We start from the raw sequence: 25840 nt of genomic DNA, 5'->3' as shown, positions 1-25840 counted from the left end.
TTGATGCTGTCTTGCATCCTCCACTGAAAACTGCCTTTGCCTACAAATCCAGTGCACGCTGTTTTGCCCCTCTCTATTCATTGTTCACGCCATCTCTCTCCCTCCCTCCTCTTTCACTCAGCATCACTCCCTGGGAACCCACTTTTTTTTCCTCAGTATTTCATGTTCCCTTTCTCTGCATCTCCCCCTCCCCAAATTCATCTCTGTGTGCCTATTCACCCATCTTACTTAGTTTTCTGCACATTTCTACCCGTTAGCTCTCTTATAGGAAGAAGTTTCCTATTTTGCATCCAACATGTGAGTTGATTTTTAAAATCTATCCTTTCTATCATTAAGTGCACATAGCTGGGGACACTTTTACCCTTTACCTGAGTGATCTGGTCAGGACTCAGCCTGGCAGTTTGGGCAGAGATTGGTTGGGTTGATGGGCAGCAGAAGTGTGCCTCTGGAACCAGTTGAGTGAGGGGTTAGACCCCGCTAATCCGCGTTAACAGATTAATTATCTTTGGGCAATATCGTGTCACTGCCGTGTTGGGAAGTCGTTTGGGCGTTAAGCTACGAAGGGCTACAATACAACGATAAAGAATCCCTCAGGGGTGTCTCCTCAATCTTAATCCCTCCCTCTCTCTCACCAACTCGCGCTCACTGAGAGCTCCTCTCCCATCCATCAACACAAGCACCTCTCTACTGTCACCAGACAACCACACAATTATTGACCATTTTAGATTTCACTAACTACTAGAATTTCTGGCTTTTTTTCTCGATATTTTGACACGTTTTCGGCATGTATCCAGGTCATTTTTGCAGGATGATTTTTCAAGAGCATCAAGCATTGATGGCTGCCAGTATACCTATCTGAGTGGGTAAATATTTCACGGACACCGACAAAAAGAAGAGTCAGAAGGAGAGAGAAATCTCCCAACAGAGCCGACAGAGGTAAGAGGCTACTCTCTCTTGGCTTAATAGTGGATGTGGCTGCAAAGATTAATGGTCAGTTAAGTGAAATATGTTACACCTTGCATGTGTGTATTGCTAAATCACAGTGCATTCTTAATGTGAATCCATGCTTTTGTCTGCAGATTGACTAACATATTGTATGACCAAAAGGGATTTCTATTTTCATCCATCACAGCTGATAAAAATCTTTTTAATGCATTTTTAGAATATGCAATTAAGCAGATTGTGCTGTAATGCATTGATTGCATCCACTGGTTTTCCCACCATTGACAGTTTTTAGAGTGATTTTTTTTTTTAATCTGAAAGATCCTCAAATGCTTTGTTTGGCTTCTTCAGTCCAGTTAATCAGTGTGGATGTATTCCGTGCTCCTCAACTTCGTGTCATTCTGGACACTTGTCTATGAGTTCTTACCTTCTGTCAGCTGCACTCACTTGGCTGGAGCAGAGCGTTCACTTTGCAGATGGATGCAAGGTGAAGACTGAATTTTAATGGAGAAAATTCCTTGGATTTTACATAGTAGATGAGGATAGCTTGTATTGCTTTACAGAGATGATAATTTATTTCTCCAGACCGATGTAGTAGGTCATGAGGATGTAATGCTGTCTCATAAATTGTTGTCTGTAAACTGTCTATAAAGAGGTTGCTGTTAAGATGCTGTTTGACGACTACAGAGGCTGTAATCATTACAGATTTTATGAAGCGAATTGGGAATTTGTGCGAATCTCTTCAGCAGCAAATACACTAGATTATTTATATTGTCTAATTAAGAGCTGTAGTCTCATAAAAAAAAGATTTAAAAAAAAAGGTGGTGATTTCCATGCGCTAAAAACGATCCTAAATTCAGCTGACAGAAGACGCTTTAGTCTTCTTCTCATTAACTGCCTCACAAAATGGCCCTTTTTCTTTACATCCAGACATCATGGAGTCTGATATCGTGCAAGTGGTTTCATCCCCAGTTGTGTGTGAGCTTCATGCATACAGCAGACAACAGATTTATTCTCATCCTTTTTTCCCCCTATATCTGAGCATTGCCTAGGTGAGTTGGTGGGTTTATTGCACCTCTCCTTGTCTCTCCCCTTTTTCTTTTTCCTCTGAACCAGCTTAACTCAAATTTATTTTCTTTCAGTTATGCAATGGTAACAGGCATAATAACAGGCTAGCAGGAGATATCACGTCAACTTGAGGTTTCCTATCTGTGACAACTGCTGAGTAACAGTAGCTCCAGGTCTGTCAGCCCCCATACCACCTAATTTCCATCAGCATCTCATTAAGTTGCCTTTACTTTTGGGGTTCTAGGAGAAAATGATCCGAACTTTGACCTGCAATAACTGCACTTTTCTGGTCATGTATTGTAAATGCATTACTATTGCAGAAAAGGAAACATTGCATTCATGCTAAGGAGTTATATTCCATATTATGTATTATTAATTGTTTAATAATGGGTTTTATATTTTGTATTTTGCTTGTGTTATGCATTGTTTTATCATGGGACTTCCTTGTTTTTTATAGCCCCACTTTATTGGTGGTGTTAACCTCAACAAGTAGACTGATTCTCCTTTGACTGTACAATTATTCCCTTAATTGTTATTGCACCTCTTGAAAAGCTTTTACCCTCAAAGTCTGATAAATGACCCTCACGGAGATGCCTCACTCCTCTAATGTCTCCATTTAAGATAAATGATCATGTACCAAGAAACATCATGGTGTTCTCACTGCTGAGGTATAGAATAGTGAATGGATGTGGTTCTCAGAGTGGGAACCATCATGTTCAGCATCATTTTAATAAGGGAAATGGAGTGTTGGCAGTGATTTGATTTGTGACAGTTGGGCTGCTGGAACCATTAAGGTGAACAGGCTTATTGTAATGGGCTTAGAAAAGCCCTGTCTGGCCAGTGGGCAAGCTGCTAACTTGTTCTCAACCACAACCGACCCAAATCTGAATGGTGAGATTGTTTTGCATTGAATATGACACGTGGCAAAATCAAACTTTTATCATGCATGGCATTGAACACTGTGTGAAAAATCAATAGTGACAGAAACAAGCTCCACTAAAGTAGAACACTGGGCCGACTGAAAGTGTTATTTATTGCTTTTAAAGACTTCCAGCACAGGCCCTTAATTCAGAATGTGTGTCATTATTGATACAGAACTGTATTTGTCCATGATGTCAGCATTGAGCTAAGCTCTATGACCCTTTATATGTAATGTTGTTGTGAATGGTTGAATCTGTCCTTTCTTCTTGAGCTGTCTTAAAATTCCTGTCTTTTAAACAATAATTCTCCAGTGGTTTCTTAATCTGTGCAGCCAGTATCAGAAGCCTACCAGCCTCTCTATTGCCTTCTGTCCTGTCTCTGCTTTCTCAATGTAATGAGGATTCCCGTGTGTTTTTTGGCAAACCAGACTGGCCTTCTGTATTTATCCTACTTTCTTCCCCCTTGACTTCTTGTAAGACATCAATGCAGAGTAGAAGATTTTCAGGTGCAACCTTTTCAATTTCATGATTTTCATGATACCTTGCACACACTTCTGCATATGTATATACTGTCCTTGGAGGACCCTTTAAAGACCCTGCACTGCATGTCCCCTTTACATTCCATGGAGATCCTCCTATTCATGTACTCTTTTTAGCAAAGTGTAATCTCAGTTTAACACTTCAGATCTTAACATAATAATGCTTTAATCTTCTAACCTTTTGTTTTGACCAAGAGTCCATAAGAGCCACCAATTTTATTGAATGCAATTATTATATTAACATGCAAAAACCTTTACTAACTAAGGGTTTAATATTTTTGTTGTGAACTTATGTAAACAAATCAGATGTTTACTATGATGTTGTCTTTTTCTGTGTTGTGTGACATTTGTGACTAGTTTCTGTTCTTAATTGAGACTTTGTTAGTTCTGTTGGTAAATTCTATTGCTCATCTTAATTCAAAGCACAAAACCCATCAACACATTTGGGCTGCCACTGATGATATCATAGATCATATATGTGTGCACAGACTTTACACTCCTTGGACTTCTTTAACTCCTTGTCTCAGGTGATCACCCTACGGTTGCATCTAGAGTGACCTCGCTGTTTTTCAGTTTAGCCATGTGCTCAGGAAAACCTTCACCCCTCCCTGTGCCTTTCTCCTTCTTCCCTGTTCACACTTTACATCCTGGATCCTCTCACCCCTCTGTCTTCCCTCACACAGAGTGGTGGAGAAGGAGACCACTGGCAGTGGGAAATGGCTGCCATGACGACGGTACCCAGCTATACTCCTTCAATATGGGTGAGAATGTGTCATGCCCTTCCCCGTCTGGACCTCAGCATGCAGATGAGGGACAATAACTTTGTCCCTGACAGCTGGGAGTACCAGCAGGTAACAGACACCTGACACTATTGCCACTGTCCACCCTGAGGTGCCTTGCTGCATCATAATTACTGTGCTGTATAATTGACTAAAACTAAGTAGCAGTATGATGGGTAATTTTTTGCCACATCACTCTTTAAACTGGTCCCTAAATCCTGTAATGTTGCAACAACCTGCAGAGCCATGACAACAGCATTTACAGCCCTATATAACACTTCTCTATGCTCATTTATTGGCGTAATTATTAAAAGGAACATTACACTCTACCCCTGAAGTTACCTCTCAGCTGTCTATTTGGTTTTAATTTTCTTGACCTTGCTAGATACTATACTTCTATTTTTTACTTTGCAAAGTTGAGCTGTACCACAGCTCCACAGTTGTTTCTCTGTGCAGTTCTCCAGTAAAAACCGACGTTTCATTCCTCTCTTCTTACAAGCTCTCGTACAAACGTTTTAGCTAACTGTGTCTTTCAGTGTTTGTGACTTCTCTGCAGCACAAAGAGGAGGTGGGGTGGGGAGGCAGAGCACAAATTATCCTGCAGAACAGAAAGACAAAAGCGAGTGAAAGTGCTCAGGGAGAGGGAATGAGAGAGCCGATGAGTAATGCGAGGAGGTTGCTGAACAGAAAACTGGGCAGCGAGAGGAAAGGCGAACAGAGTGAGAGCGGGAGCCAGAGAGAGTGGCAGTGAATGTATTTAAGTAGGTCACAGATTATTAATAGAGATTCAGTGGTGTGGATAGAAAGAAAGAGATGGGAGAGTAGGGGGATAGAAAGAGAGTGGGAGAACGTGGGGAAATAGGGATGGGTGGAGTGGAGCAATGGGGAGGAGCTTCAGAAAACAGGAGGTGAGACAGAGGGAAGGTGGAGGAATGGAGAGTGACAGACGGGCAGATGGATGAAGGATTATACTGTAGAAATGTGTTGGAGTAAAATGCATTTCAGTAATGTTGACTTTATGACATGGACCCTGGTCAAAAGCAAAATCTGATATGGCTTAGTGTCATTAAAATCCATCATGGTGCAGAGCAACATCAAGGTTTCGTGGGTTAAAGCTTTTGAAGTAAGCATGGATAATGGAGAATAACCTCAAGTTATCTGACTTAAATTAGTTCCTTTTTATCTTTACTTATGTGTATTTGCATTAAGTGTATGCATGCAATATGTTACAATATTGTTTTATTTTCTTGCCTCTTTGAAGCACATAATTTACTTGTTCACACCCTTTTAATCACCATCTCCTGCTGTTAATGGGGGCGGGACAGTCTGACAAGCTATAGAATTTAACAGGATTACTTGGTATTTCACCATCTGAAATCTCTCCTTTACACTTGTAAAAATGGAATTAAAGTGCCATTTTTTTACGCTCACTGACTCATCTGCTGACAATCCCCCTCTCCTTTTCCTTTTTCCTCTTGCCTTTTCAGACTCTGCTGGTTTTGTCCAGTATATCAGCCATCGCTCTTGTTATCTCCCTCTTAGTGGTTCTCTCCTTCCTTATACACTACTGCTGCTGTCACCGTGGTGACCGGAGCGAGGGATCAGAGGAAGAAGAGGAGGATGAAGATGGGAGCACGGGTCACGGTTACAGTGGGAAGAAGGGGCGGGGCATCTGCTGTGTCACGTGGGTGGCGGTTGCCTCTGTCACGCTGTGCTGGTGAGAAGGGAAATCAGACATCATTGTATTAATGAAACAATACACATGTTGTCTTTTAGCAGTGGTTGAAAAAGGGTTCAGATTTTTATTTTTTTTTTTCAAAAAAAGAATATCACAAGTAAAAGTCCAACATTCACAATCTCACTTAAGTATGAATACAGAATGATCATATGAATAAAGCTTGAAGGTCCCTTTTATTGATATTTTGTCACATTTATTTTAGTGTTAAAAAGTACATTCATTAAGTACAAAAATCTTACTTGAGTAATATTTGAAGAAAGCTTTTATTTAATACTTTCTTTTTCCTCTTCTCCATTTAATAATGAGATGTGTTTCTTACTGCACTACGTTTAGTTTCTACTCAGTACTTGGATTATAATCACTGCAATAGATATAACAGATTCTGTTATATTAAATCTGCATTTTTTTTTGCCTGGGATCTTACAGAAGAGCTGTGTTTACTTTGGTTCATTTGTCAATATTTTGCTGAAAAAAAAAAAGAAAAAGTTGAACCTTTTTAAACTTAGAGTCCCCCGATTGGGGGACTCTGAGAACATAGTGCCACACTGCAAAAATGTACATTTTGTAGAGCTCGCCTGAATTGTCTGTACTTAAACCTCTCTTTGTTCTGCTTCACTTTATCAGAATTGGCCTTTGCAGAGATATTGTTAAGACACTGAACAAAAATTTGATAGATATTTAGAGCTACAGCTGCATCATTCCAAAGGGACTCATAAGCATCCTGAAAGGGATTATTTTTTTAAAGGCAAGCTTGAAGCTTTTGTTCATTTGTGCCGTGTGCCATCTTAATTTTTTTCTTCACCAATACCACATATGCAGTCAGGGTGTGGAGACAGGACCCATATGCAGGATGAGACAGGAGGCAGGCTTATGTAGGAATTGAGGATTTATTGCTATAAAATGAAAGGTGCACTTTCTACATTACTTCATCTCACAGCTTTTGAACAGTTATCAACCTTTTTCTATACTTTTGAGTATAGTCTGGGTTACAGTTCAAATTTAGATAACTTCATAACCAAAGACTACATGTGACACATCAGATGATTTTTTCATCTTGTTATTAATTAATTTATATTTTTTTATTAGTAACTTTTTCAAATATAACTCTTCGGTTAATAGTTAGTAGTTCTTTTATTGGGGACTGGTTACTGACAAAATAATAATAATAAAAAGAGAAACTTTTGCTAAATATGCTTAATAGCTTTATTGGTTAGATAAAAAGAATTATGCCACTAGCAGTTTGGATGTAGCTCTCTGAAGGAAATAAAAATTGAGAACAGCTTGGGGATTGCTAGCTGTTAATTATTTTTTCCTAGCTAAGCTAAGCTTACTCGCTGTTAGCTTTATCAACTTTATATAAACAGTTGTTGGCATTTCCAAGTGATTTACAGAAGAAATTACTCTAAAAAAAGAAAGAAAAATAGAAAATACCAGCAACCAAGAAATATGCATGTCTTTACCAGAAAATGCTTTTTAACTGTTACTCACCCCTAAAAAGAAGATGGTTTCATCATTCAATACATATTGTCTCCCATAGGTCTACATTATGCTTGTTGCAAAAATCTGAAACTAAAAGGTAAATAATAAACATAGTAGGCAGACAAAAGCTGAAAAAAGAACCATATTTTCTAGTTGAGCAGAAAGAAGTAGAATTAGAAATCAGCACAAACTATAATAATTTAATTAAAAGAACAATTTATAGTTTCATTCTCAGCACCATTGTACTATTTTAGGAGTTTACTATGAATAGGGCTATATAAACATTTCCAATGTATTTTCATTCTTTACTCAATCTTTCCTCCCTCTATCTGAAATACTTTAGTTCCTGTCTCTCCAAGCCCTACTCTTAAAATTTTGATCTGACAGGTCACTTGGCCTGGCTAAAACAAGGCAATGTTGTCACATGCATATAATGTGGTGGATAAAACCATCCAGTGTCTGACATGGAGCTGTTGAAGAGGTTTCCTGACGTACATTACCAACAATGTCATTAACATTTTCCTGACTTCAAAACATTTTCCCTCCAAACGGAAGTCTCCCATTTTCCAGAAGGCTGTTATGGGCTGTTAATGGTTAACAACTAATATGAATACACAGTAAACACACTGTTAGTTATAAACCACCTTTTGGTTTTTCTCTTTTTTTTATTGCTTTTCAGCATTTCAACATAGCCCTGGTCTTTGTACGAGCAGATCAAAGTCAGTTAAGACACGTGTTTTAAATAAACAATGGATGTGGTCACACTGTGTAAAAGCAGAGTTTATGTGGAAGTGCCTTAAAATATATTATCACTGAGGGAAGCCAGGTGCTGGCTCTAAAAAAAAACCAAAAAAAAAAAAACCTTCCTTTCAAAAACATTTCTTGACGTACCAAGTCAGTGGATCCTTATGGCGCTAAACGAGCTTCTTCTGATTTGTGGTTTTCTTTAAAATAACTCCATTATGAAGCATATATTGAGCCTTAAAAAGAGGTATTTTTGTTTTATCATTATTTACTGTTTAGCTTTTCATTCTTCTCTAAATATTGTATAAATGCTGTGATATTGCTTTGGAGATTTTCATTCAAATAATGAATGTCTGGTGAGCTTTGGTCAAGCCTTAGACATTTTAGAGTTTTTAAGCTGCACTAGGAAGGAAATTATGGCAGACTGCGGGAAAAGCTTCACAATCTACTTAGCTTTATTCGAACGGGCGCTTAGCTTGTGGCTATGTGGATATTGTGCAACTGTGTTACATGGCAGGCAAGAAATGGCAGAAAATGGACCTTCTACAAAAACAACAAACTAACTAAATGGGAGACTAAGAGATTATGTAAATTTAAAAAGAATAATCTTGCCTCTTTAAATTGAGCTTAGAATAATAAAAAAAACAAAAATACTAACAGCAGTAATGCTTTGAATCTCAAGCTGTCACCTTCATCGCCTCCATCGTCATGTGGTTTTTAGTCTCCTGCTCAGTCATGCTATTTTGTTGTTTCCCAACCACAACGAGATGAGTGTTGATTTTAATGCTTCCTCATCAGTGTGTGTTTGTGTATGTGGGCAAGGGCTTTCTCATCAATTTGCCATCAGTGTAGTTGTCATTAACCCACTAGCGTTCCCCACAGTCCTCAAGTCCACACATTGTGATCATTTTACATCACTCAAAAATGCTGCTTGACATCTGTTTATCATACTCTTGTATAGCAGAAGGATGAGTCATAAAGAGGAAGCTCAGCTGCCCTTTAGATTGTTTTTTTTAACATCTACTGCAGGCAGCTGTGTGCTTTAAGAAAATTAAAGCTTTAGTGGTACTTTTTATTTTTCTCCATCCATATCTTTTGCTTTCATTTTTACTGTGACTATTGAAATTTCACAGCATAATGCAGATTTGATTTCAGCTTTCATAATCGTGCCATCATGTAGAGGTTGATGAAGTGGTTCGTGTCTCCCCCTCATGGACTGCAATGTAATGTTTGTCACAGTCATCTTCTTTTCTGATGTTCAAAATAAGAACGGTGTGTGAATAAGAAAATGACTCTGAAAATACTAAATGCGAGCCTTCAGTTGGATGCTTTTGTCAAGTATAAAAACAGTGTTGACAGTTTTAAAATGCAGCTGCACTAGACAGCGTTCAGATTCAGCAGTTTGAAATGCAAAGCACATACAGACACAGGCACACATTCCTCCTTTTCCCCTTGCTTTCTAATCTGGGTCACATACTTTGTGGGAGATTGGGTCATACCATTTCTCTTTGGTTTTAGGGGATTTGATGAACATCTGGCCTTTGCCTTAATCTGAATATTTGAATAACAGAAAAATGTGTAAACACGTCGCTATGTTTAACATTTCAAGTATTTTTCTCTCTGGAGCTTAACAACTGAACGCTAAGGCTCAGTCCCCCCCCCAACAACTGTTTATTCCTTTCCCCATACTCTGCTGTTGGTTTGCTCATCCAGAGCACACACATCACATCCCCGCCTGCTCTATCTCCCTGTGTCACATTCATTTAAAATGCACATACACACTGAATTAAACATTACATTTATGCCTCTGCTATCGCTTCTTCTGTCCATCGTTCTGTTTCTCTTGCTGTCAAATGTGTACCCTCCCACCATGTTCTCATGCTTCTTTCTCTCTCCCCCCCCCCCCCCTCCTCTTTGCAGTGTTGCCATAGGCATCGGTTTCTATGGCAACAGCGAGGCTAATGATGGGATGTATCAGTTGACCTCGTCTCTTCTCACAGCCAATTATACGCTAGCTTCCATCGATCTGCTGGTGAGTGCTGCTCTCTGCAAGTAAAATGTCATGCAGAGTATCTGCTCTGCTTCATGCTGTTTGTGTGTGTAGGAGGGACGGAGAAGGAAGGATGTGCTTATGCTCACATGTGGCCTTTTCCCAGAGAAAGAAAACTAGATAGAAACTTTTGTCTGATTCATTTCACTGTGGTCAGTTGTGGTTAAAATTCTGGTAAAGCCCCCCCCCCCAAAAAAGAAAAGTGAACGACACAAATACTTGTGAGTGACAACAGAAACACATGTCAGTCACTGCAGCAGTCACATCAGAACCATTAACATCTAAATGACTGAAATTCTTGCATTATTTATTTCTTAGTCTCATTTTTACTGCTTATCACACAGATAATTACAGTACACAATAAATCTATTAGCTGAAAGAAAATTACTTCTGGCAAAATGTCATGATTGTTTAAGATTTCAAGATTTTTATTAGCCATATGTACACATTTGGTTTGAGGTGCATTGGAAACAACACAAAATGAGATAAAATAGAACATGTGGCTACACAGGACCACCGAAGGAGATAAAAGATAAAAAGTGTTAGGGTAGATTAACAATGTAAATAAAGTGATGTACAAACAAGTGGGAGGCTGTACACAGAAATAAACAACATAAGACATTTTAATAAAAAGAAAAAAGCAGCAATATGATTTGATTGTGTTATTATCAATATCATCAAGTGAAATGAAAAATGAAATTAAAGTATTATTCAGTATTATTATTCAGTCGTCCTCCAAAGTATTGTAGACTGAATTCTCACTGTAGCACTGACAAACGGTTTATTTCATACAATAACTTTAAACAAATGTCTTTCAGCATCTATAAAGTGATTGTTATTTTCATATAAATGACCTGAAGTAAGGCAAGGGAAGTTTATTTGTATAGCACAAAAGGCATCAAAGAGAAAAGTTTTTAACACTGATATAAAACTGCTGAAAGTTTCAGCAGACCTGCAGTTTTCTGGGAGTTTGTTCCACATGTGAGGATCATAAAAGCTGAACGCTGCCTCCATGTTTAGTTCTGACTCTGGGAACAGACAGTAGATTTAACCCTGGTGATCTGAGGGATCTGGTTGGTTCATAACAAACCAGAAGATCCTGAATGTATTCTGGTCCTAAACCATTCAGTGCTTCGTAAACTAACAGAAGGATTTTGAAGTCAGGAAGCCAGTGTAAAGATCTAAGGACTGGGGTTTTATGATCCCCTTTCCTGGTTTAAGTGGGGACTCCAGCAGCAGCTTTCTGGACTAACTGCAGCTGTCTGATGAACTTTTACAGAGACCTGTGAGGACAGCATTACAATAGTCCAGTCTATTAAAGATGAATGGATGGACAAGTTGGTTTACATCTTACTGAGTCATCACTCCTTCAATCCTAACAGGCTGACTTTACAACAGTCTTAATATAATTGTTGAAGTTCTGGTCTGAGTCCATGACTACTCCCAGATTTCTAGCTTGGTTGTTAGTTTTTAACTTCGCTGTTTTAAAGCTGAGTGCTGACTTTTAATCTTTCTTCTTTGGCTCCAAAAACTATTATTTCAGTTTAGTCTTCATTTAACTGAAAGAAGTTGTGGGACATCCAATCTTTCATTTGACTGATGCAGTTGATCAGAGTTTGGATCAGATCATCAGCACAGGTATTGTAACAAATTTAGTTTTTCATAATTTAAACAAGCAGGAGCATGTAGATGTTGAACAGCAGTGGCCCCAGGATGGAGCCTTGGGGAACTCCACAGGTTATTTTGTTAGCTCAGATTTATAGTTACTTAGAGACACAAAGTAGTCTCTGTCTTTGGAGTAAGTAAAGCTAAAGCCAGATCATATCTTTGCTTCATTGTTGTATTTTGATCTCAAATTCAAATACCTAAAGATCTTAGTTTCACCCTACTAGAAATAATTTTTTAAGCCAATGTATATATTGTGGTAGAAAACATATTAATAAGGTGAAACAATAGGCGGTTTTGTATGAGATAAAACCAAAAAGAAACATTTAGAATGAAAAAAATAAGGAGATAAACCACAGTAGTCGTATACAAGGAAGAATTCAGTACTAAATAAAAAAAAAATAAAAAAATAAACAGCAGTGTTTTCATATTAAATGTTAACATCTAAACAAAATTAACTGTAAACAAAATTAAATTTGATGTACAATTCATAGATACATCACATTTATATTGTCTTGAATGAGTATAACAAGATGTTTAATTTAAATTGGTGTTAACTTTTATTTATACAAACAGTTATGTACACTTAAGTAAGATACAAGATCATATAATGATGGTAATAATACCAATATAAATATGAAATTTATATATGTATGCAATACTATTAAACACTATTGACTAAAAAGATAAGAAACTACATGGAAAAACCATTTTTTTCATTTATGAATGACATGAATCACATGCTAGCTAATGTTCTCCAATTTCAACATTGAAACAGCAAATAAAGGAGAGTTTTAGTGAAAAATGGTGTTTCATTCCTTCAGAAAGATACCAGAGACTTGTAAAATCAAAGTTAAGCTGCAAAAAACTTCCTGTGGCTCAACACACTTGACTAAAACCCTTTCTTATTTGCCCCCCTAATTTGTCACTTATCTATACTGTATGTCATTCTATGCCATTTTCACTGTTTTTTATGTCCAGACTTAGATTAGGAAGTTTGCTGCTTGCAGGATCAAGTCACTGATGTCTCAGTGGTGTTATACTTTGTGAGGGCCATGCATTAGCAGCCACTCTGTGTCTACAGCACAACTGCTTTACCCAACTATGATTTTAAGAGCATTATAAGCATCACCATGATTGTATTGTGGTTTTTGCCCCACTTAACTCCTTTCACATTCTCCCTTCCTCCCCCTCCAGATCTCAGACACAATTACTGGACTGCAGCTCTCTGTCTCCAGCCCTCTTACTTCAATGGAGGAGCTGTTTTCCGGCAGCAAACCTTTCCTGGTGTCAACGCGGAACTGCAGAAGGTTATCTGAGAACGTCATCAACCTCCTCTCCTCCATCTCCTTGGCTCGTTCCAGTCTAGACGCAGGGCTGGGGAATGACAGCAGCATCAGCGGGGCTTCCATTACTCCATTAACACCTGTTCCACCCTCCGTGGCTCCTACAGTGGTACCTGCCAGCAGCTTGTTGCCCAACCCATTCTCACCTGGCTGGGCAGCTAACACACTGATGGTCAATGAGGACTACAGGTGATAATGTACACGCAAATGCACCTTGGAGAAAAAACACAAAAACAAAAAATATGTACTTGCTGTAGATACTTGAACAATTAGAAAGTCATGTTCAGATTTGTTCCTGCTTCCATACAAGGATTACTAACAAACATAATACCCATGAGCCCGAAGGATGCATGCTTTTCTTTTTTCTTTTTTGTATGTCAAAGTTTTCTGAGTATGTTCCCATAAGAATTTAGAAAGAAAGATGGGATTTAATCCTTTTTAGCAGGTGGCGGACATTGGTTAATTTGTCAGCTGAAAATGCAGAAGTTCATAACTCAAAATAGCATATATGAATAATACAGTTTGCAGTTAAATGAATAATATATAATTGATGCAACATTTTCTAGAGTTGTGCTGGAGCATTTCTTTAAAGTAAAATCTAACTGGCCCTGTTGCTGCTACAAAACCAAACAGTTATTTCCTGGAAATCTAGAATAACATTGCATTGCAATAATAAAACTGATTAGTATCACATTTGACTGGATTGAATGTTTTTAGAATCAATTTAAAATTAGAAATTTCCCTGAAATGTGTGCCTACTGCTTCACTAGCAAGAGTCAACACTGGAAATAAAGGAGTTTTCAAATCCCCTTTAGATCATTTCCCACAATGATCATCATATCTAGGCTGAGACAAATATCCAGCTCAGTCACTCATAAATGTTTCATGTTTATTTAGATGTGTTTTTTTGGAGTAATCGATTCTTTGCTACAATTACTTCCCTCTTAATAGTTTGATGACATGCTTTATGTTTGTATTCTGTAATGTACTCATCTTCATTGATAAAAAATGTCACAAGTGGATCTCAGTACTAATAAACATTGTCCATTAAGTAATAACAACAAAGTACATCCCTGCCTTTTAACAGCAACACAGGAGAAGCAAGTATGACTTAAGTACACGCACATCCTGATTCTTCCTGTGTTTATATATATATATATGAACTATATATATACAGTATACACTACTATTCAAAAGTTTGGGGTCACTTCCCTATTGAATCCCATGGCAAAGTGACCCCAAACTTTTGAACGGTAGTGTATATATATATATATATATATATATATATAAAAGGCATACCTGCAGAATCCAAATAATCTGACACGTCCCATCAGTTTTAAATATGATAGCAACAAATAATGACACAAATTGAAATCCCAGAGGGGTAATCAACACATAGTTATGCAAAGAAAGAAATAGTCCACAAAAAAAAAACAGTTAAGATAATGAAAATAAAGCATTTGTTCAAGTAAAGACTGGATTCACAGCTGAGATTTTGTTAAAAAAAAAAGAAAAGAAAGAATAACTATATACAAGACTTTTACTGAAGCTACAAGCTTTCAAGGAAAACATCTTAAAAACAAAGTGATGAACTATCAATAAACAAAGAATTATTCCCTTTTTGACAATGTCAAAAATAAGGTATAATGAAGAATCTTCCTTGAAGTAGATGTTATGGTTTCACCTGGAAAAAGCCATGACATGAACCTGGATGGATTTGTTGAGTTGGCCTTTATGTTTCATCCATCATGTCATGTCTTTAATTACTGAGATGCTATAAACTCTCATCAACAGAGGTGGTTTTAGGCAAATGTAAGAGTGCATTTAAACCTAAGAGTCCACTAGACTTGTTAGGATTGGAGACTCTATTTGATTTGGGGATGAAAATACTCAGCTGGTCTGATTTTGCTTTCAGACTGCACTTTCTCAAAATGAATCAGACCTTTTGAATTATGTATTCCTACAGAGGGGGCGCTGCATCAAGAATTACTAAAGGATACGACAAGGCAAACGTAAAAAGAAGAAAACTTAATCATCTATTGGTTAATGCGGGACAACGTCTGATTCCACCCCATCAGAGTGAAACACAGATTTTCTCACATCCTAGCGGTCTTGGGTTGACCTGTATTGAAGTAACGGCACCCTTTGTGTTTTAGTCTGCTTCCTGTATTTGGTTTACTTGAGGAAGGTCAAGTCCCATGTTTGTAGGCAGACCAGAGTTCTCTTCTTTGATCCACATAAGAAATATGTTTTGTTTTCACACCTCCCCAAACATACCAGGCTTTTCAAGAAAACAAACTAATATTACATTCAGAAGGACTGGGTTAAATGCACCTTAAATGAGACCTTAAAAAAAGAAAGAAAAGTAAAGTAAATTATTTACTGATTATTTAAACTAAATTTGTCATCTAATGTAAAAAGTAAAGCATGTTGTAAATGCAAACAATTTATGATTTTTTTTTTTAATACTTAGACTAATCCTGCAAGGCATGACTAAAATCACTTTGCACAAAGACTTTTACTTCATTGGTAATAAAAAGAAAATTTCTTTGAGCCATATCATAAGTTTTATCAGTGTTTTTCCTTCATTCTCGGCCATTTAACTATTAACGCCACAGTTGGCGAGATCATGCTGTATAAATGCTGCATTATCTAGAATATGGTAGTGCTAATGTAAAACATCATGTACTGTACACTGTGTGCTGCCTTCACTTGCACTTGGACAACTGATGTTTACTCAGGAAAAGGCCCTATTACACTAGATATTTGTTAGAATTTGTTTGTCTGTTCTTGGGATGGTACCTTGGGCGCAAGTCAGATTTTAGTGGTGGCATGTGCTCCCCAGGCCACCCCCTCTAGCCCCGCCCTTTCTCCTCACAAGCATTATATATGAATTATGAGTTTTCAAGACCAGAAAGATGTTGAAATTTTTTTAGTGTCACCACATACAGAGTTGTCTGTCAGAGGTGGAGGAAGCAGAACCACATGCAGAGTGGAGAAGTGTGAGGCACAGCCAGCAGACTGTCTTCAAAGTATTTATCAAATACCAACTAAAAATCTACATGGACAAAAAACTGAGAATCAATGGGGGGTACTCAGGGAAATGAAAAACAACATGAAACGATCCGATAAGGAGAAAATGAAAACTGGAAGGAGTGAAATAACTAATAATAACAAAATGATCAGGAATGTACAAGTTAAAACCTGGTTTCTTAATTTAAGATTAAGAAAAAAGGAAAGGGCATACTATTATTCAAAATTCAAATTATTGACTGCATTCCCTCTGTGATAACATAGCTTCTTTTGTGTGTTTGTTTAACCATGGAATGAAAACAAAAATGGTGGAATAGGATTTAAATCCCAGTCTTCGTTTTTGGTCACAGTTTTTAAGGCATCTGATTTATGTGGTGTTTGTGAATGGGTGTTTTCCAGGTGGCTGTCATATGTGTTGCTGCTGCTGCTTGACCTCATAATTTGTCTGTTCATCCTGCTGGGACTGGCCAAGCAAGCCCGTTGGTTGCTCATCCTGTGAGTAAACACACACTTGTATTTCCAGACAAAAACCATACAACAGTGGACTGACAGTCAGGGTGCCCTTTTAGCTGAACAGTTTGTGCTGTATCCCCCCCACAGGATGACTGTTCTGGCATGGTTGGCTCTCTTCCTGAGTTGGGGTTCCCTGGGCTTGGAGACAGCCACTGTGGTGGTGAGTAGAACCAGAAAAACTGCTGTGGTGAGCAGGGCAAGGGCTTGCAGAATAGGAAGTGAATGAAACTGGTGGGCAATGGCTGAGAGAAGACAGCTTTAGAGGGCCGACCCCTGATGGCAGACCAGTGTGATGTCTGCATGTGTTTCTGTGCGATTTCTGTGCCCATTGTGCTAAACTGTGAAAAGACCTGCCTCCTAGGGAATGTTGCAGTCATGGCAGAAGACCAAATCGGCAGTAAAATGGGACAGAGATTAAAGATTCAATGAGCGTGTGCGTGTTTACGAACAAAGTGTGTTTGTGCGCCGGAGTGCATGTTTTACATGCAAGTGTTCTTGCAAGTTTGGGGGCGTTTGGCTTTAAGAACTAAGGATGGAGAAGAGAGAGGCTTTCAGCAAGAGTTGAGAGGTAGAGCAGGAGAGTGCATCTTGAGATTGCTTTTAGAGAAGGACTGAGATTGACAGAGTGGGGAAACAATCAGCTTGCTGCCAGCGTTTCAGGCCTGAGGCTGTTGGTGTGTACTGGCCTCATGGCTATTCACACTACGCATGCAAAGAAGGAAGCTTTAGTAAAATCCTGTGAAAGTTACATTTATTTTCATAGGAGCAAATGTCTGGCCACGCTTATAACTCCATGGCATGACATTTGTTGACTGTTTTTTGTTGGCAACAATTAAGCCATCTTTAATACTGTGACATTTATCGAGCATAAAGAGCATGTCTATGTCCCCATCAGAGTCCACTTTTCATTATCAAGTGTGGTCATTTTCTCTGAGGGGATGAGGCTTCTTCAGTGAGAAGGAAGATGGTAAATGGTGGGTGTTTTACTGCACTGCTCCTCAGTTTAAGAGTCTTAGTGTCATGTGGGGCTGGTGGGAGATGTCCCAAAGCCTGTGGTTCCACACAGAGCTGCTCTGTCCCTGATCACTGACGAGGAAACAATGGGCCAGCTGTGGGCCTGCCCACACTATGCTGTCCCGGGTCACTGCTTTCCAAATCACTTGCCAGGCTCCGTGTGGCTCGCACTCCCTCTTCTGGTTTGGCAAACTCAAGTTGAGTACTTTCTCTGAAAATAAATAATGGCGGAAAGTTTCTGTACTGTATATAAATGATGAAGAAAGAAAGTTTTAACGAGGAGATGATCCAATAAAAAGATGGCTCAGATTGAAGTTTACCAAATACCAAAAATGGTATTATGGAAAATAAATAAACAGAATTAGGTAGTTACATGTAGAAATGAATAAACACTTAAAAATTTATTTTGCATGTTTTGATTTAATTTATTTATTTGTTTATTTTCCACATTAAATAAATTATTTCTACTTTGATTTATGCATTTCTGCATTAATTTATTCATTCATATATTTGTTTATTTCAACATTTATTTACTAATGTGTATCAGAATATTTGCAACAACCAGACAGAAGCTTCTTACAGCTCTCTGTGATTATTATGTTTTAATTATGTTTTAAAATGAGCTTAAAAACATCCACCTCATTGGCAAAAAGGAAAAAAACAAACCAAACAAATATAAAAGCCAAAAATTAGTGGACGAAGAAATAGGTAAAAATTTGCCAATTTTTAATAATTTTACAAATACACTATTTAATGTTTAAATAAATAAGCACGAAAATCAAATTAATAATGAATATATATATAATTATATGTATTAATGAACATATTTATTTATTGTCACTTCTGATTACGGCGCTGTTGGTCGTCCATATATTTGCACTGCTGTCAGATATCTGCCGATGTAAGTGTGTCAGTTGGTCAGTGTGTCAACTAATGTTTCTCATGTCCTCTCTTTCTTCTTTGGCCTCATACATTCGTCTCTCCCTTCATCTCTTTTTTGTCTCCTGTCATCCTCTCTTTCCCTCCCTGCCATGCTTGTTGCGTTCCCAGGCTCTCAGTGACTTCTGCTCAGATCCAAACACTTTCGTCCTCAACTCCACCCAGTTCAGCACAGGGACCAGCTCAGGTACAGCATCAGTGTCCAAGCAGAACTTTCTGGATGAGCTAGTTGTTTTTCTCATCTACTGTGCTCATGATTTACCTCCCAAATGTGCTTTTGTTGGCAGAATTTGATATAATAACAGATGAATGTTCTTTTCTTTTGTGCACTGATCTTTTGTGTGCTGCTGTTTTGCTGGTCATTCAGATGTGCTGGATTATTATCTGACCTGCAGCAGGCGCATGAACAGTCCTTTCCAGCAGGTAATATAATCTCTGTCAGTCATATGTTCACATATTAACACATGAGAGCATGGAGTTCAAATGCTTACCTTGAATGTGAGTGTTGAATATTAAACTTTCTCAAGGGCAGGAAGGATGGGATGCACAGCTGTTGCTGCCTCTCTTGTACCCCACTTGCTGTGTCCCCAGATAAATAGCTACACTCACAGAATAGTAATACCCCTTTTGAGCAATAATGCAAAAAAAAAAAAAAAAAAAAAAAAAAGGCTTGATTTCACTGACAAAATTGACTTGTTGGATTCAGCTGCTGACCCAGTCGCAGAGGGCCCTCTCAAACATTCACACACACCTCTCCAGTCTGGACAGAAATGCTCTCCCGCAGTTCCCCAAAGCTGAGGTACGGGAATAATTTGGGTACAAGAAGCAAAATTTACACTTTGAAACGCCTTGTCAGATATCTTCTGTCACTGAGCAATTTTGTGTTGCTTGCAGAAGTCTCTCAGGGAGGTTCAGCAGATACTCAACTCCACAGAGGGCAACTTTCATCAGCTGGTGGCACTGCTCAACTGCAGGGGCCTCAACAAGGTTACTACAAATGAGCTGCAACAACCAATTATAAAGCCAGTACATTAATATTATAATTAGATTTACATTTTTTTTTTTGTTATTTTTTTAGGACTACATTGACTCACTAAAAGGCCTGTGCTATGATGGGATGGAGGGATTGCTGTACCTCTCCCTTTACTCTTTCCTCTCTGCTTTGGCCTTCACTGCTATCCTTTGCTCTCTGCCTGGTGCCTGGAGAAGCTTCCCCAGGTGAGAACAGTGTGTCATTTCTATCTTTTTGTTGTCCACAAGAGATGAAAAAAGAAATGTGCATTATGTAAGTTCTGTTATTTCTGCTGCAATAAGCCATTCATAAGGAAAATAGTAGAAAGTCCCTATTGGTGCTTACACCTGTATTTCCCATATTTAAACACTGCCAGAAATAGAAACTCTGGTATGCAGCGTATATTGATCTTGGATTAGAGTAATACATTTGCCTCCAGTATTGTGAGGGATGTTTATTCCTTTGTTTCACCATTCATGACTAACAATGTGCTGCTGCTCTTCCACCAGCATATCATGATTACCTAAATCAAATAAAGCTTATAGCACATGTAGATGGATTTAATTTCTTCTAGTTGTTTATTATTTTATTGTTTATCATTTAAATATAACCAGCTTTTTGTAAGATTATGTGTAGTTACTCGTGTTAATGCTTCAGTCCTGTTTGATCTTTTTAAATGGTCACCTTTTGTGGGTGTTCATTTCTGGGCATAATATTTTTTAATTGCTAAATAATCATTGATGGAGACCAAGAGATATGTTCTAAGTATGGACAGGTTATTAAACTGTGACATCCTGTTACTTGATTAATACATATAGTATATCTTAACAGAGTTATAAAGTCACAAAATTAGCTCAATGAAAATAGTGGCAATGACATATAACAGCAAAATTACCATAAATCAAATAAAAATGGCCACAAAGAGATGTAAAATACACAGGATGACATATCAACTATGAAGAGCTGCAAAGTAGCCATAAAGACACACAAATGAAAAGTACATAAAAGACACGCAAAATGTCCTCTTGACACAGAATGGAATCATTAAAAAACAGCAATGACAATATGGCTATGAATGGATACAAAACAACAACAAACTACATAAAACAACCGTAAGATGCAAAATGAACACAATGAGACCTTTAGTGGCAACATAATGATACAAATATGTGTATCATATATATATATATATACTTATAGATATACACACAATAATCTAATTTGGATATTAGGAATGTTTTGATCTTTGACTTACTTCACCTTAATCATGATAACTTGTATACCAAAGCATCTTGAAACATTCAGTATTGTTGATCAAAACATTTGCTTCATGTTTTAGAGTTTCCAGTTTCACTTATTATAACTGTCTTTGGTCCTTTTTTTTTTGAGAACACTGTTCTTTGTTTTAGGCTTATTTTCTTTGATCACACTGTTTGTTTCTGCCTATTGATCGGGCACTACCAGAGCTGGTGGATTTCAGTGCAGAGCAGGAAGACTTCAACCCATACTTGGGCCAAAGGAGAGAACAGAGTAGACTAATACTCCATGTTTAGTGAAATGACCCAAACATTGTAATGATGTAGAAGGATGTAATGTGGGCACAAGTCCCTAATCAGACCATGCTCTGTAACATGTAAATGGAAATATGAATATGATGTACTTTTTGCAACTCATGTATATTGTAATACTGTCTAATTTAGAAAAAGTTAAATAGATTGGACATTGTTGTGTGTGCACACACAGCCATTGTTTCTAGATGTATTAGTCCTCTGTTAAAGTGGGCGGGGCCTTATATGTGTCTGTGCTTAGTGGTCTTTTGTTTCATTATCTGTCAATGTTTATAAGACTTCTAGGAAAAGACATAAATTGAGAGCACTGTGCAAAGGTCTTGAGTCACTGCTTCTAAATATATTGCCAAAAGACCATAAAATAGGTGTGATTAATTGAAAATGCAAACATACCTGGAAAAACGGTAAACAAAGCAAAATCAGAGTTTGTAAAATTATAAGCTTGAGGCTTAGTTTTTGGTTTGACCAACACAACTTGAACCTTCTTAGACAAAAGTAGTTGCTTGAGTAGCTTTCAGGACTTATTCTCCAGGTTTCTTTTTTTTGTCAATAATAATAAGAAACTGATTTTTTAAACAAATGGTCGTAATTGCAGTTTAATTATATAGTAACAATTATGAAATGGTAAAGAGGAAAAAAAATTTGAAACAGTAATGGCATAACAAATAGTAGAGATAGTTTTGGTAGGTTTATTTCCACAAACTGTCAATAAAATTCATTGTAGTCACTGAGGAATTTTCTCTTCTAAATGATCGAGCAGACCGTTAAAGTGTTAAGAATGGATTCTTGACAGCCACCCTTCAACGGAGGCCATTTCTGATGAGGCTTCAGTAAACAGTATATGGATCAGTTGAAGGTCCAAATAAATCTCTCCAGTCTTGTGTTAGGTCTTAACTGGGATTTTCCCATTTTCTTAATTAAATTTAATCATTTATTTGAATGGGACAGTGCATATTAATGAACATACAACATATCCTTTCTTGAGGATAGCTCTTCATCTGTTCATATGGTGTTGGTCAGGGATCACCAACCCTTGGCCTCTTGGAACAAATTCAAATGAAATGATTTGTCCAACTCTGCTTCTTGTCAAATTCTGCACAAGCTTCAACATTAAATTAGGTCAGGTGTGTTGCAGCAGAGAATCATCTAAAACCTGAAGGACACTGACTCAAGACGTCCAAAGTTGGTGATCCCGGGTATAGATTTTCAAGCCTGCCTCTTCTATTTTTGTTTTGTACTTTCCCAGTTTTGTAAATTTATGTTTATTTAAATGTGACAAACAGTTCTGTGTTTGTCCAGATGTTTTATCTTTGGATTTTGTTTGTAAATACCATGACAGAAATGGGAACAAACTGTGCCTTTGCCACAGGCTTCTTTTTTAACAAAGTGCCAAAAGAACCCACGCTTCTTTGAACATGCTCAATCACAAGGGCTTTGAAAGAACTGCAGAAAATGTTGCTCAGCACCACTTTTTTCACATAGCAAAAAAGTCTTTGAAAGGAACTAATTAAAAAAAAAAAACAAGGGGTGGCTCAAGGCATTTACACAGTACATAATATGTAGATATAATGATAAACGTGTTCCTGTTTCTTTCTCTTTCATGGATGGTGACAGTGAATCAGAGGAGTATGACGACTCGGACAGCGAGAGTGAGGACCCCTTCACCTCCCATCAGGCACGTAGACAGGCGTCTTCGGGGTCTCAGCGAGGGGCCATGGCCCCCTTCTATAATTACCCTGGGGCTGGGTGGACACCCCCCTTTTCTAGCGCGCCGCCCCTCCCGTGAGTAACACAGACACTCAGACACACAGACAGACAGACAGACAGAACAGAGATGCAGTTTTATCTCCATCAAGCTTGTGTTTCTGTGTCTTTATCTGGATCCATAGGCAGTTTCACACTGTGGACCCCTTCACATTAGCTCCCAGGGAGTCACATGACAGCACAGAGTACACAACACAGAGGCTGACTGAGCACTATTGACATGTTTTTGTGCAGACACATAGTCTTTTCACTAAACGCTTGCACCTTGAATTCAAATTTCCTCTCTTTAAAATACAGGGGCTAACACCCAGTTATACTGATGTCAAACACAAAAGATGTAGAATCAAACGCACACCTATGTTTCACACAAGAGGCGGCAGATTAGGTAGGTTGAATGCTAAATTACACACTTTTCTGCACATATAGCCACATAGGATGAGTCCAAATTAACAGAGCTGCCAGGTTAAGCACATGCATTGCAGACAGACACACAGACAGGTCAATATGGACTACAGTGTAGGCAGAGAAACAGACACAACTCCAGAGGTCTGTCTGTCTGTCTGTGTGTCTGTCTATCCGTCTGTCAGGTGTTTCAGGACAGACGATGTAGGCCGCTCGGATATTTCACAGATCTGGTCTCAAATGGCGTCCTGTCTCCTAAACAGCAGTATGCTACTGCTGTGCTGGGGGGAGGGGGTCATTGACGAGGCTGCGCTCGTAAAAACTCCGGCGATGTGAGGCTCAGGTTGACAATAGGTAACCCTCCCAACACACACCCCCTCCTGCATCACTTTCATCTGTCTCCTCACTGTGGTGTCCAAACCTCTCAGGTTCTCTTTCTGGATCTGTCTTCCTGCTTCTTGTTTGGTTCTCCCTCTTTCTCCCTTTTCACTTAAGAATCTAACTATAATTAGTACTACCTAGTTTGGACTATTTTACTTATATATGTAATATTAACACAAAAATATAAAGATACTGACAAGGATTAGAAAGTTAGCTAGCACTAAAAATACAGTCCACTCTAGATTGAACCTGATTTAAAAGCTTTCTGGGTTTTATCAAGCAGAAAAAGAAGTTCATTAAGTAAACAACACTGATGCTAAAATTCAGCTGGTTAGTCAGTCGTACATACATGTAATTGCAGATTATTGAATAATTCCTGCCATGCAGTCAGGAGTGGACTGTGTGCCTGCTGCTGGTGCTCACATTGCATTGTTTGAGTGCCAGTAGTACTAATACCTACTAGCGCTTCTGAGTGCTGTGTTTTTTCCGCACTTTATTTCTAATCACTCTTTTTCCTTCTTCCCTTTTACCTATCTTTGGGTCCCATCACCCTGTGGCCCTTGTCCCCTTTGTCTTTCTCCGTGTGTCTCATCCCTATTTCCCTCTTTTCTTAATCCTCTGCTCCTCCCTCTCTCTTCTGTCCTTGTCTCTTTCTATCTCTATACAGGACTCCAAACGTTTCCTCCAATGGCAACCCTGGCTATGAGAGCCTACCCTTGACTGACAGGCAGTCCCCACCCCCCTCTGTGAGTTCCTCTGTACTTGTGATACCATTGCAATCTGTGCCATTTAATCATTGCTGTCAGTGCTCACGCTCGCTTTGATAACCAGTAGCAAACAAACTCACATGGTGGCGAGCCCTCAACCTCACAGTGGCTCGGCCTTTTCTTTATTTTATGTCACAGCTCTAACACGTGCAAAAATATGGGAAAAAGGTTACCAGGTTTGGCTGTTTCCTCAAAAAAGTTAATTGCTAACATGATTTGACTGTGTTTTATTATCACTATCTGACCATCTTAAACCAGAACATTTGTTTTAAAAAATCATAGAAGCTTCTTCTGGGCTCAAGAACAAAGCTATGTAAAAAATAAATAAAAATAGATAGATAGAAAGATAGATAGAGATCCCTTTTTTTATTTTTACCAAAAAGTTGGATTAAACCCTGTATCAAATCCTATGATCAGCTAAAATAGCACAAAGACAACATATTATCTTTCATACCATAATATATTTACTAATTTTATTAACAGACAGGACAGCAGGCTAACTGTCTTTCCATTTATCAGAAGGAAACATGATTGAAGCTCACCAGTCTGTGAAGGACTGCGTGGGTAAATCAGTATTGCTTTTACCTAACATAGTCATCCGAGGTAAAAATGATTAAGATGAGCATAATTGTATTGATTTCCACCGGTCAGATAGTGAAAATATGCCAGTATTACGTTCAATGTGTTTATTCCATGAGTGAATGACAGTGTTTCTTCTTCTTTTTTTTCTTCTCTCTGCACAACTTCGGACCACCTTGACCTCTTTCCTGTTGAATCCCATCTGAATTTGTGGAAGTACAGTACTCTCCCAGCATGCTGACTGGTTATGGGGGAGGTCAATCACACCCCAACCCCTCCCATTCGAGGAACGTGTATTCACGCTGATTTTTTTTTTTTTTTTTTTTTTAGAAAACTGTATAGAAAAAAAAGTTTAGTTTTCATATGAATGGACACTTTAATGAAAAAGAAACTAATCTAAATAAAATGAATGCTAGGTGTGAATTTAAAGTGTGTAATGTCAGTACCACTGAGTATTATTGTTAAAGCACTTAAAAGAAACTGTTCTAAATGGACAGCTAATACAACCAGCTGGAATATTGCTGGTTTGTGCAAAGCTATGAACCAAGTCTTGGTCTAAATTCTTCCCTCTTTGTTTGTCCAAACTCTGTGTAAACTG

The 25840-nt window shown here is 38.2% G+C and overlaps 1 protein-coding gene across 3 annotated transcripts; it reads left to right on the top strand.

Annotated features, from left to right (window-relative positions):
* Positions 1-199: 199 nt before the first annotated feature.
* Positions 200-25564, top strand: ttyh1 (tweety family member 1). 3 transcript variants are annotated; one of them, XM_041988080.1, is made up of 16 exons: positions 200-297; positions 795-936; positions 4153-4320; positions 5736-5965; positions 10130-10241; positions 13122-13459; positions 16703-16798; positions 16904-16976; positions 18881-18956; positions 19137-19192; positions 19476-19568; positions 19664-19756; positions 19848-19987; positions 22964-23131; positions 24564-24642; positions 25465-25564. In XM_041988080.1, the coding sequence occupies exons 3-16, from the start codon at positions 4186-4188 to the stop codon at positions 25546-25548; spliced, it is 1773 nt and encodes a 590-aa protein (XP_041844014.1). In that variant the 5' UTR covers positions 200-297; positions 795-936; positions 4153-4185; the 3' UTR covers positions 25549-25564. The 3 variants fall into 3 exon arrangements, with proteins under 3 accessions (XP_041844014.1, XP_041844013.1, XP_041844015.1); XM_041988079.1 differs by lacking the exon at positions 200-297 and having other exon boundaries at positions 549-936; XM_041988081.1 differs by lacking the exon at positions 200-297 and having other exon boundaries at positions 554-936; positions 22964-23024.
* The last annotated feature ends 276 nt before the right edge of the window (positions 25565-25840 follow it).

Source organism: Melanotaenia boesemani, chromosome 6 (genome assembly GCF_017639745.1).
Source record: "Melanotaenia boesemani isolate fMelBoe1 chromosome 6, fMelBoe1.pri, whole genome shotgun sequence".
Classification (NCBI taxonomy): domain Eukaryota; kingdom Metazoa; phylum Chordata; class Actinopteri; order Atheriniformes; family Melanotaeniidae; genus Melanotaenia; species Melanotaenia boesemani.
Note: the sequence above shows the minus strand (reverse complement) of the source record. Positions and strands in the feature narration are given on the sequence as shown.

Coding starts and splice junctions, on each gene's coding strand:
- ttyh1 (XM_041988080.1), top strand. CDS start 4,186: ATGGCTGCCATGACGACGGTACCCAGCTATACTCCTTCAATATGGGTG. Junction 10,242..13,121: donor TAGCTTCCATCGATCTGCTG/GTGAGTGCTGCT, acceptor CTCCCCCTCCAG/ATCTCAGACACAATTACTGG. Junction 16,977..18,880: donor TGGAGACAGCCACTGTGGTG/GTGAGTAGAACC, acceptor TTGCGTTCCCAG/GCTCTCAGTGACTTCTGCTC.